This window comes from Emydura macquarii, unplaced genomic scaffold (genome assembly GCF_026122565.2).
Source record: "Emydura macquarii macquarii isolate MOO-44397 ecotype Brisbane River unplaced genomic scaffold, CSIRO-AGI_Emac_v2 contig_1119, whole genome shotgun sequence".
Classification (NCBI taxonomy): Eukaryota; Metazoa; Chordata; order Testudines; family Chelidae; genus Emydura; species Emydura macquarii.
This window is the reverse complement of record NW_027131256.1, coordinates 21,829,308-21,840,960: the sequence shown is the minus strand read 5'-3', so window position 1 is coordinate 21,840,960 and position 11,653 is coordinate 21,829,308. Positions and strand designations below refer to the sequence as shown.

General features: G+C 41.5%; 1 protein-coding gene across 1 annotated transcript; it reads right to left on the bottom strand.

Moving 5' to 3' along the window:
- Nucleotides 1–4,225: 4,225 nt before the first annotated feature.
- On the bottom strand, nt 4,226–5,446 carry GJA8 (gap junction protein alpha 8). Its single transcript, XM_067546423.1, has one exon. It carries the CDS (start codon nt 5,444–5,446, stop codon nt 4,226–4,228), a length of 1,221 nt encoding a protein of 406 aa, XP_067402524.1.
- Nucleotides 5,447–11,653: the final 6,207 nt, after the last annotated feature.

The following is an 11,653-nucleotide window of genomic DNA, read 5'->3' as shown; positions in this document are numbered from 1 at the left end:
CAGTGCAATGCAGCATTCCTGATCTAAATCTATTTCCCTTCTGGCCAAGAAGTCATGTACTAATTGAGACAAATGCTCTATCATTAAAGAATAACTATACTATGTATTTAAATGGTGCTCTCCATCATATGATTCCTAAGTACTTTACAAGTAGAATTAATGAAACCTCACAACATCCCTGTGAGATAGGAAAAATTATTACAGCCATTTTACAGATGGAGAAACAGAGGCACAGAGAGATTAAATTATTTTCCCATGGTCATATAGTGAGTCAGTAGCAGAGTTGGGCACAAATCTGGGCATACTAATTCTACATCCACTGCTCTACACACTAACCAACACCAACTCCCATGTTCTACTTTAAGTCAAGACTCTGCCTGTTTCCACCCACATCACAAAAACACTCTTTACAAAAAAACCCAGGAAATTGGTCAGTAACTTGTTTGTAGGGGGAAGACAAGGAAATTCCTACTCTCAGCTTCCTTTAATTTATCTGTTCCATCATCATGGCTCTAACAGTTCAGTGACTTCCCAACCAGGAAGTGGATTTTTGCCCTCCTTTCTATATTTTCCTGTGTTTTACGTAACCATTTGTTAAATATATTATCATGTGCTGAACCCACAGCTGTGAGGTCATTATGCGTCTTCATTAGGAATTTCACCAAGAAATTACTGAATTTACTGTAATTGGAAAAAGATACTCTCAAATAGTTTCAGATCTTGAAATAATGCTAATCTCTTGCCCATCTATAGGGCCTTGCAGCCAAAGATCTTGCAGTGCTTTATTAAAATGAATCAATTAAGTCTCACAACAGCCTTGTGAGGTAAGAAATTATTGCTCAGCCTCATTTTACATTGGGAAGAATGACTTGCCCAACGTCACCCACTGAATTAGTGACAGAACTGAGAATAGAAACCAGGTGGCCTGATTCCCAGTTCTCTGCTCTGATTGTTAGGCAACACTGCCTCTAGTACACAGTATACATGTTCAGGTTACAGCGTATGTAAGGAATGTAGTGGGGCAGTCTATAATTGGCTTGAGAAACCAAACAATCAGTTGGTTGGATGCCGCAGAGAGAGTGGAGTGGTTTTTCATTGGGATGTGTAACAAACTCAGTGCTGTACCAGAATAAATTTAATGCCAGGGGCTTTGTGCAGTATATTTTACCCATATACTACAGCACAAATGACATATTCCTCACTTCATGTGTAATATCTGGATTGGAGCTGCAGCCGTATTCTGCCCTCTGGTACATGAATATGTAAGTTCCAATGACTGTGATAAGAGTGATGCATGCACAAAAGAGGGCAAAAATTGGCTCTAAAACATGTCAGAATGTCAATAACATAGACAATTATTATGTTTTATTATTTAAAGGCCCTGTCATGCAATTAGAAATGTAGGAATTAGCCCAGTATTCTGATATTTGGCAATGTCACATGCTTCACAGAAAGGTGCAAGAAACCCCATAATGAACAGTAATTGAATTTCCTGCCATTGGGGAAGTGTGTTTCTAACCTTCTTCTATTAGTGGGTTCATTTATGCCATGAAGCATGAGGTTTTATATCCTTTCTTTAAATTAAAAGTATTGTATCCTATCCTTTGAAACAGCGGATGTTCTTACAATTCATGTAGATGTCTGATCCTATTTTGAATCCTATTAAGTTTTTGGCCTCAACGGAATCTTGGGGCAATGACTTGCACAGGTCAATTATAAGCTGTACAAAAAGTATTTCCTTTTATCATTTTCCCATTAGTTACCTTTCAGTTTCATTGATTGCACCCTTGTTTTTGTATTGTGAGAGACTGGGAGCATCTAAAGGGACTTTTCTGCACCACCATTGTTTTATATTGCTCTAATATATCCCCTTTAGCAATCTCCTCTCTAAACTAAACAGGCCAATCTTTACAATCCCTCTTCAGAAGGAAGCTTCTTAATGCCTCTAATGATCTTTATCAAGAGCATTTGTTGTGAAATCAGGCTCTAAACTTTGGGGGGGAGGAAACAAGCCCAAAAGGAACAAAATTATTAATAATGTAAAAATGTGGCATTGTTACAATACCAAAGAATCCCAAAACACTTTACAAAAATTATACATACATATAGTAATCACATCACCCACCAGTGAAGTGCAGCCACCTCTGGGGTGGAATGTGGCAGCTGTTTAACAAGGCACAGGAACTCCACAGAGCCAGTTAGGATAGTAACTGACAAAAATCATCTTCTCCAATTGAAATTATAAGGGGAATTTACTGTAGGGGAACAGAATATTACAATTCAGCTAGGTCATCAGAACTAAGGCTTTGGTTCAAAGCCTATTGAAGTCAATAGAAAGACTCCCATTGACTTCTGTGGGCTTTGTGTCAGGCTGTAGGAGTGCTGCTCTCATGAAAGCGTCCATGGGGCCTTTTCTAGTCAGTTGCAGGATTCAGTTTCATGTCTCATGTGAAGTAAATTTTCCAAACTGGATTATAATCCACACTTGAAACAATGTACATAGGCTGCCGCACAGCAGAGAGAATTTGCTGAGCTGTCAGGGACTGAGGTCTGGAAAGCAGAACAGAGGAAAGCCCATGCCCAGTAGCATAGTTGAGGGTAAATGGGAAAATGAACCTTATTTCCCAAATGAGTACATTTACCCGCCCTTTTTTTTTTTTTTTTTTTTTTTTTTTTTTAAATACTACCACTGCACATACCTGTACTTTTTGGGCATCAGATTCAGTCTTTGCAGGAAACAATGATTAACCTGAAACTTTTAAACAAGTTGCTGCCCTGTTCCAACCAAAGAGACTTTTGTGGCCTTAAAGTTAGAAATTCATGGATATTTTTAACATTAGAAATTTCACACTTAGAAAATGGATGTTTTCGTCTTCATTTCTTTTAAAACCAAACAGACTTTGCTGGAGCTCTATAGCATCCCTTTAGAGCTTTTGGCACAGATATTTTCTATTGCTGATCCTTTGAATGGACTTGTTATAGTCATTTGTGACATCTGCGTTCAGTAACTAAGTAGAGTATTGGAAGCCTTCTGCAAATTGAGTTTCTTATCAAATTAGCAACAAAGCAGGATGTTTAATGACTATTGTTACATCATTCAAACTAAAGGCCTGTTTTTCAAACTTGGGCACTTAAATCAGGTCAACCAGTTTTGCATTTGGGTGTTAAAACAGTCACTTGGCCACCCAAATCCACATTTTTGGCTCCTAAATGCCAATCTGAGCATCCAAAACTCTCTCTCAGACTTGCTGAATGCCCATAACTCCTTGGGAGTTGCAGGAAGGAAGTATCTTTCATGACCAAGCTGCAAATGCAGGACTGGGAGCCTTACCTTGGGTGTTGTGCTCTGTGTACTGTGGTTGTTCATCTACTTACAGATGCCTTCTCAGCACTCCTTTGCTAAGTCAATTTCCACAACTCAAGTCACCCCACTCAGCAACAAATATGACTTTAGTTTATTCTTTTTGTCAGTTTGACAAAGGCCTTTGGTGGAAATGACCCTGTTGGAAATAAATAATCCACGTGTGGGCATCTGCTAAATTCTAACAAGAAACTAGCTTTAATCTTTTCTGTTACCAATGTCACTTGTAGAGCAGAAATGTTTCTAACAAAGGGGATGCTGGGAAGGTATTTATAAGCAACCAAAATTTGCATTCATAAACAAAGCAAGGCCATTTTGGCAATAATATTTTGATCTAGTTTCATGATGTTAAACACACGATCCTTTTTTGTGAATTAAATAACTGTGATTCTATGCCAGCAATGAAGGGAGGACGAATGTCAGTATGCCATATGCCAAAACAGAGTAAGAAATACCCAAAGATAGCTATTTATCAACCCTCTCAGACAGTATCTGGCTGAAGAGACATTCTCCTCACATCTCTAGTGAAATGTGGAACGTAAAACTGTCAGCAAGTGCAGTCACAGTGGATACATTTGGTTTTCTTTTTTCCTGTTTTAGTTTATAAAATGCTTCAGTGCTGTGTATAGCACCAGTACTGTGAGTTGTGGGCTGGCATCTGGAAAAAAGAGAAACTGTTCCTTTAAATATGTTACATGATAGCTAGCACCAGCCATGGGACATACAGGACAGATAGGGTGCAGTTACCATGAGAGCACCTTTCCAGTTGAGAATCTCAATAGGAAATAATATTCAAATGACCACTTGAGGGCTTTGTTTAAAAATATCTGTGATTTTGGGGGGAGGCAGTTGCTCCCCACGCCCTTATACAGTCAAATCATCTGACCTGGCCCTGCTGCTGGCTTTGCTTAACCTGCTGGGAGGTCTCGTATCAGCTGTTAGGTCAGCAGGCACTGCAGGCAGTTCCTCTCCCGGTGGCTCCTGCTCTGCTACCACCTTCTCTGCCTCCAACTCTTTTTCTGGTCCCTGCTGCTCCTCTACTTCTTGCTCCAGCTCTTCTTCTCCAGTGTCTACCTTCTCCTCTTTCTGCTCTTCCGCTTGAGCGTAGGATGGCAGCCTCTCATCAAAGGCCTTTGATAGGTCTTCCAGGGGTCCCATACCAATCTTTTCAAAGTCATTGAAGGAAGATGGAGGGGGACCAGCTTCTACCCCCACTTCTGTCAGAGGTAAATAGTGGGACACTGGCTTCTCCTCCTCCAGCAGCTTGTAGCCCTTGACCTTCTGAATGGAAGAGACTGCAATGGAGTGGAGGGGTTTCTCTGGGATCTCCCCCATTTGTTGCTCTGTAGGCCTCCTGAAAATGAGACGGATCCTTTTCAAGCTTAAGTAACCGATCTCCACAAGGTTGAGGACGAGGGATACTGAGGCCACAGCCAGCATAAACATAATGAAGACCGTCTTCTCCGTGGGTCTGGATACAAAGCAATCCACAAGATTGGGGCAGGGCCACCGGCCACAGCGGTATAGGGGTAGAATTCGGAAGCCATACAAATAGTACTGGCCTACTATGAACCCCACCTCAAAAATGGTTTTGAAAACAATGTGGCAGATGTAGGTTCCCAGGAGCGCTCCCTCCAGTCGGAACTTCTTGGTCCCCTTGGGGTTGGTTTCATTGGTGTTCCTGATGCTCTCTTGGTCTGGAGCAAGGGGTAGCCTCTCTTCATCCATCTGAGCTTGCTGATGCCTCTCGGCCTGTTCCCTCTCTCTCCTCTTCTCCACCATCCGCACATGATGCACAGCATATCCCACATACACCAAGGAAGGAGTGGAGACAAAGATGATCTGCAGGACCCACAGCCTGATGTGGGAGATGGGGAAGGCCTCATCATAGCAAACGTTCTCACAACCAGGCTGCTGGGTGTTGCACACAAAGTCTGACTGTTCGTCTCCCCAGACAAATTCGGCAGCTGTTCCCAGAATCAGGATTCGAAAAATGAAGAGCACCGTGAGCCAGACTCTCCCAATGACAGTGGAATGCTCATTCACTTCTTCTAAAATGTTCCCCAAGAAACTCCAGTCACCCATCTCTTACTATCTAAGGGGAAAAAAGGAAAGAGAATGGCTATAAATTACACTAAACAAACAAAAATTGTTTTTCTACTGATGCATAACTTGCTTCTGCTTTAAGTTGTATGTATTTCTCCAAAACAGCCTATGCCTTGAAATGTTTTTGCCTTATATTACAGCTTTTTATTGGGGGTATGGGAGGAGATTAAGAAACCAGGGAAATTTCCTCTGTAAACTCTTTCTTTCATGGCTCTAAATACTCAATAACTTCTCAGCCAAGGAGTATATTTGACCACACTTCTATATAGTAGTTTTCTGTGTGGTTTTGCATAATCAGTTGTATGTGTTGAATGTGGTTTTATTTTATATATTCTATACATACCTGACAGTCATATGGTGTGAAAGTTTTATTAGCATAGAATTTGGGGTGACTGCATTACTTGCAAGTGATAGAACCACAAGTGAGTAGAGAGGTGATCCCAAATGAGTGTTCATGCCAGCCCACACCATCATTAATTCTTTACAGGCCACACACATTATATTTAATCTATTTTAGGAACCTTTTAGATAGTTTTGAAAAAAATGTTATTGGAACTGTTTTCTGCGTCCCTCTGCTTGTAAAGCCAGATGCCTCAGTTACTCCGAGTTCAGCTCAAAGGGAGCAATTACAACTTTTCAAAGTGACCTAAAATAATATTTTTTACCTAAAAATGTCATGACTTATCTCAGGTTTTCCCAAGGCTAGAAGCCAGTGCTGTGGGTATCCCATTGAGAAGCTGGGAATATCACCTTTCTAAAGCTCCTATTTCTAGTCCTGCAGGGACAGACTTTAAAGTTGTGACATTTTTATACATGTGATTTAAACAGCAAGACACATTGCTTTATCAGCCACTAAAGTTGTGTAAGGAAGTATATTAATGTGAACACTTATTCGAACAAATACAATACAAAGATTTCATTGTTGACATACATTAACTAAACTGATTTAAAGGTTCTATTTCTACAAATCCACATAGAATTTCCTAATTAGTTAACCAGACAACTACCAGGCATGTGCAACAGAGTAAATACCACTACCTTACATACATAATGTAAACTTCATTCTCTATTCAATGTAGTTAGCACAATCCCGCTGATGCTCTGCATGCCTTGCAATGATCTAATACCGATATCCTCTGCTATCAATGAATTGAAACCTCCCCATCTTGAAAAAGTAACATCATTATGCATGATAAATTTGTTTATCCTACAGACAACAGAATGTGACAGAGAAAGAAAAATGGTTTCTGACTACTTTCATATAAAATCCCTGTGTACAAATTGCTACATTTGGACAAACCTTTCTCAGGAACTTCTCTGAACTAGCATCACACATTTCATAGATCTGCTTTGTTCCACCTTCTACTTAATAAGCCTTTGTAAATGAACTGGTTCTTCATTTCCTGTATTTGCTCTGCCTAGCACAGCCCTTCATTCTTCTATTAAAATTAAGTTGGACAAAGCACTAGAAAAGGTATTGCAAGGAACAATCCTGCATTGGCAGGAGGTGGATGACATGACCATCTCTGATTTCTAATATTCTATCAGCAACCAACTAGCCATACCAACTGCCCAAGGTCCAACATGAAAAATAGTCTCCAGTGCATTAAGTTTGGGTTGTGACTCTTCTTTTTTTAAGTCATAGCCTTAGATGGGAGTTTCAAAAGTTCCTAAGTGAATTAGGAGCACAAGTCCCACTGAAAGCCAACAGGATTTGAAAATCCCTCTCAAATTCCAAATGCCATGATTTGATCAAGCTAGAAACAAAAGAAAGCGTATATAGATTAAGGCCATCCAGCAAGCAACTTGCCAAAGTGAAAGACTCCGCCGAACGCGTCCTCCTTCTCTCTTGGCACTCTGCAGTGAAAAGTGAACTTTTGTCTCTTTCCTTTCCTACTGTAAAAGTCCCAACGTTGTCGCACGACTGAGCAGATATGACTGAATCGGCTCTGATGGGTGGGTTTTAGTTGCCCTGCAATATTTAAGCTCCAAGCCAGACAGCTTTATGAAGTGAGTGACATTGGTGATGTGGAGAACAATAGAGGAGAAAGAGAATCAGAGATGGAGAGAAGAGGAGAATGCGTTGAACATGAAAGGGTGGGGGAGGGCAAGGGATGAGGAACAGGCAGTGAAATCTCAACCCATGCATAAATGAAGTTTGCACAACCCAGGAAAGTTTGTTCTACATTCAGACTTTCCCTTGTGTGTTGTGAGGAAGCTATTAAACAGGGGCTGAAAACATCTCTGCTATTCTGCTTCACTGAAGCTGAAGAAAGAGCACTCCTGCCTCATGATGACACAAGATCTGACTAAATGAAAGTGACCTCTGCCCATCATCCTGTGCCTAGTTGTGGCAGCTGGGTTCCAAGGGTGGGTTTCTAGGGTGTGTGTTTGCTGATGCATCCCACAATGCTCCAGGCCTTATACGAGGCTTTTGTAGTCTGCAAACACATTGGGGGGGAGGAGGGAGTGAAAATATCCATTGTTCCCCTCACCTTTCAGCACAGCCATTTAACATTGGGGAGGTTTCTTCAGGTCTTGGTTCACATGACACATGCAGGGCTAAATCCTCATCTGGTGTCAATCAGTACAGCTCTACTGAAATCAATGGAGTGATGCCAGTGAACCCACTGGAGTTCTCCTCCTGAGGATCTTCACATTTCTAGTAAGATATCAGACAGTGCACCCCCCAGACACACTCCTGTCTCAAATTAACTACATCAAACTGCTTCGTTAATGAATGGAGCCAGATTCCAAATGCCCAGCAAACAGAGGGAGCTGCACAATATAACTATCTCCAAAACAGCTGAAGCATGCAGGAGAGCCAGATCGAGGGTAAAGCTACATTTCTGTAACCACTTCCTCACCCAAGAGCAAAACTGGTCCCACCCCAGGAGCCTCGCTATAAAGGAAAGCAAGAGAATTTCATGTCACTTCATTCTGAAGTGTCCTCCTTTTGGCCTTTCGCTATGGAATTTGTTTGAACATTTCCTTGGCACAGAATACTGACAATGGCAGTATTGTTTATAGAGCAGGGGATTTTGGGAAGCTGCATTAGTTATGCAATGATACAGACAGCATATATCACATCTGGGGGGTTCAATACAGACCAATACAGAGCGGTTGTGTCACTACCTGTCCTGTAACACTGGGTGCCTTAAATGTTCTACTGCTGTGACTCACAGCCCAGACATCAACAGCCATCAGACAAGCATGCAGTTCCCTGAATGTCTGCAGGCTGTGCCACCCAGATTCCGTGCTCTGACTCAAGCAACCTGCCTATAACCCAACAGCCCCACCCTTGACTCCACCAACCTTGGTTACTATTTCCAGGGTGACCCCAACACACTTCCAGTCCTGATTTCCCCCAAACAGTCTGCTCTGAAGTGTCCAGCCTTCTTCTGGAACACTCAGAGAATTAATAAGGTTCATTGATTCCTTAAAGAGGCAAAAGTACAGCTTATTACTTTAACTGGAGTTAACACTCATGTCGATTCAAAGACAGCACTGGGTTATTTTAGATTAAAACACATTTATTAACAGGAAAACATGGATTAAGTGATATGAAGTAAAGGGGATAAAGGTAGAAATGGTTACAAGCACATAAAAGTAAAATATGCTTTCTAGTGACTAAGATTTAACTTAGATACAGCCTTGGTTTTAGGTAGATTTTTTTAATCAATCTTTTTCTTAGCATCCATAGAAGTGCAAGGTGCTGGTTTCATTTGTCTTCTGAAGTGGAAGACCTTTGCTTAAGTAGGTTTCTGACATATATTCTGTTCTCAGAGATTTCAACCACCTGGGTTCAGACACCCATCTTTCTCAGCTTGCAAGAACTTTGGCCCTCGTATCTGTCCAGTGATAGGATGCCAAATTAGCTTCTTCTCTCTCTCCTTATATCTTCCCAAACTCACTGGATGACTCTGGATGACCTCATGATGTTCTTTCGTCACCCTGCTGATTTGCATGTAAATAGAGCTTCCATTGTTTTCAGTCACCCCTTGCTTAATTTAATTGGAGACAGATAGATAACTGCCTTCCCTCTTGTCTGGGAGAAAACCTGTTTCCCCCTTTGTTGGTCACAGGCTTTAAAGCATATCATCAGTGAGAATCCATAATTCCTCCAATAGTGTTAATACATACATTTCACAATTATATTAATTCTCAGTGTGTCATTAGCTTTCATAAGATTCCTTACTTGATACACTTTTATAATATAGTAATATTGTATATAATCACTTGATTCTATTACTTATTTAAGGTTCAGACCCCATCTTTGGCCCAATAAACCACTGAGATGTATTCTCAGAGTTCCTTTTCTCTTGCTGGGAATAGATGCCACGTGAACTAGTGAAGACTTCATGCTGGTCCCCCTCCCTCCACCCACTGGTGATAGTTGAGTTGTTACCTCCTTCCCTTTTTAGCTTGCTGGCTTTGCTTACCTTTTATGAAAATGAACCTTCATGGTCTCTGCCTGATGATCAGGTTGGTCAGACAAGCAAATACACATTCCTTTGCCTAAGGCAGACCATGTTTTGCTTGCCAAATACATTTTAAGAACATAATTCTGTGCATATCTATAACTCTTGGTATACACCCCATATGTACATCATGTGAGAATATTAGTGATCAGTGAGTTATTAGTTTGCCAGTGATATATTACATGCCACCTTTTGGGTATATATCAGGACAACCGTGTGTTAGGCATAGTGAGTATGTCAGGCTTGACAAGAGGAGTGAACCACAAATGGGCATCTGTGTCACACCACACTAGCATAGACCCGCTCATTAGTGATTCAGTAGGTATCACTCTTCCCTTTATATTGAGTCCATTCTGAAGTGAATCGTATCAGGGGTCCTGTTCTGCTAGAAGTGCTGTAACTTGAATGCAGCATAAGATCGAGGTCTCAACCTTTAGTATCCCAAATATAATTTAATTTAAGGCCCCAATCCTGCATACACAGACATTTGTGCTTGTGTGGAATCCTAGGATCTGTGCCTTATTTTAGGAACTGTATCCCTAGGTGGTTTTATGAGTTCAGTGGAACAGTTCAAAGTTAAACTCACAAACGGTGGCAGAGGATATAGGATATAATTTCAGGTTAGATTTAACAAGAGCTAGACAGTAAGTGAGGGGAAAGGCGACGAGGGGACTCTTCTTGATGGCAGGAGCTGCAGAGGAAAAGGCTCTTGTTCCAAGCAGTGATTTCCCTACTCCCCCACTCAACTCTCCCATTTCCCATCACCAGTGGTCAACGAGTTACATTCAGCATTGCTAATTTACTCATTTTCCAAACCCTTCTGTAAATTCAGACACCCCCTCTAATTTCAATTCCTGGGGAAAGTACTGGCTTAGAGTGGAGAGGACTATGAAGAGAATATTGTTGGATGAGCCAAAGGAGTGAAGAGGAAGAAGAGGTCTTACGTAGGCTAGGGTCTGAGCTGGGAAGGTTCTAAAAACAAGGAAGACAGTTTTAAGATGGACACATTATGCATCATAAAGCAGCAGCAAAAAAGGGCAAACCTACATTTTATTTATTATTTATTTGCTTTGCTGTTTACTTTTTAACTCGACTGTAAGTGGAACAGGGACAATAGCTAATCTTTTAACATAGGTTTACACTTGGAATTGGTGGTGCATAATTCCCAGCCCCAGGAGACATACCCACCTAAGTCTCAATGAGGAGTGCACTAAAAATTGAATGGAGCTGCAGCCGCGCAAGTGGTGGAAAAGGCAAGCCACCTCTCGAATGTACCTTCTGTCTCGGATGACTATACACGTGGGGGGCCTAGCCCATCCCATCACCCTGGCTACATTCTGATTTTAGTGCACTGGCTCGAGGAGTGCTGGTGCAAGTACGTCTCCTCAGGCTGGGAATCACACTTCCAGTGTGAAGTGAAGTCTCCCACATGAAGGAGTGAGAGGAGAGCAGCAAAGTGCCAGGATCCAAAACTCCTGAAGAAGGTCTACAAAGTGCCCAACATGACTGAGTGGCCCAAACCAATATACCAGATCCAAACACTATGGGAAGATCAGATCTGGGTCCATACATCCTACCTGGACCTTAGCTCTATAACAGGATGAACCCAAACCCCAGGGTTAATCATCCCCAGATTTGGAGAAGCCCAGATCCAGTAAGTGACTTTGTGGCTGAAGTCCATCTGTAGACCCAATCCAGCTGCTAA

Coding starts and splice junctions, on each gene's coding strand:
- GJA8 (XM_067546423.1), bottom strand. CDS start 5,446: ATGGGTGACTGGAGTTTCTTGGGGAACATTTTAGAAGAAGTGAATGAG.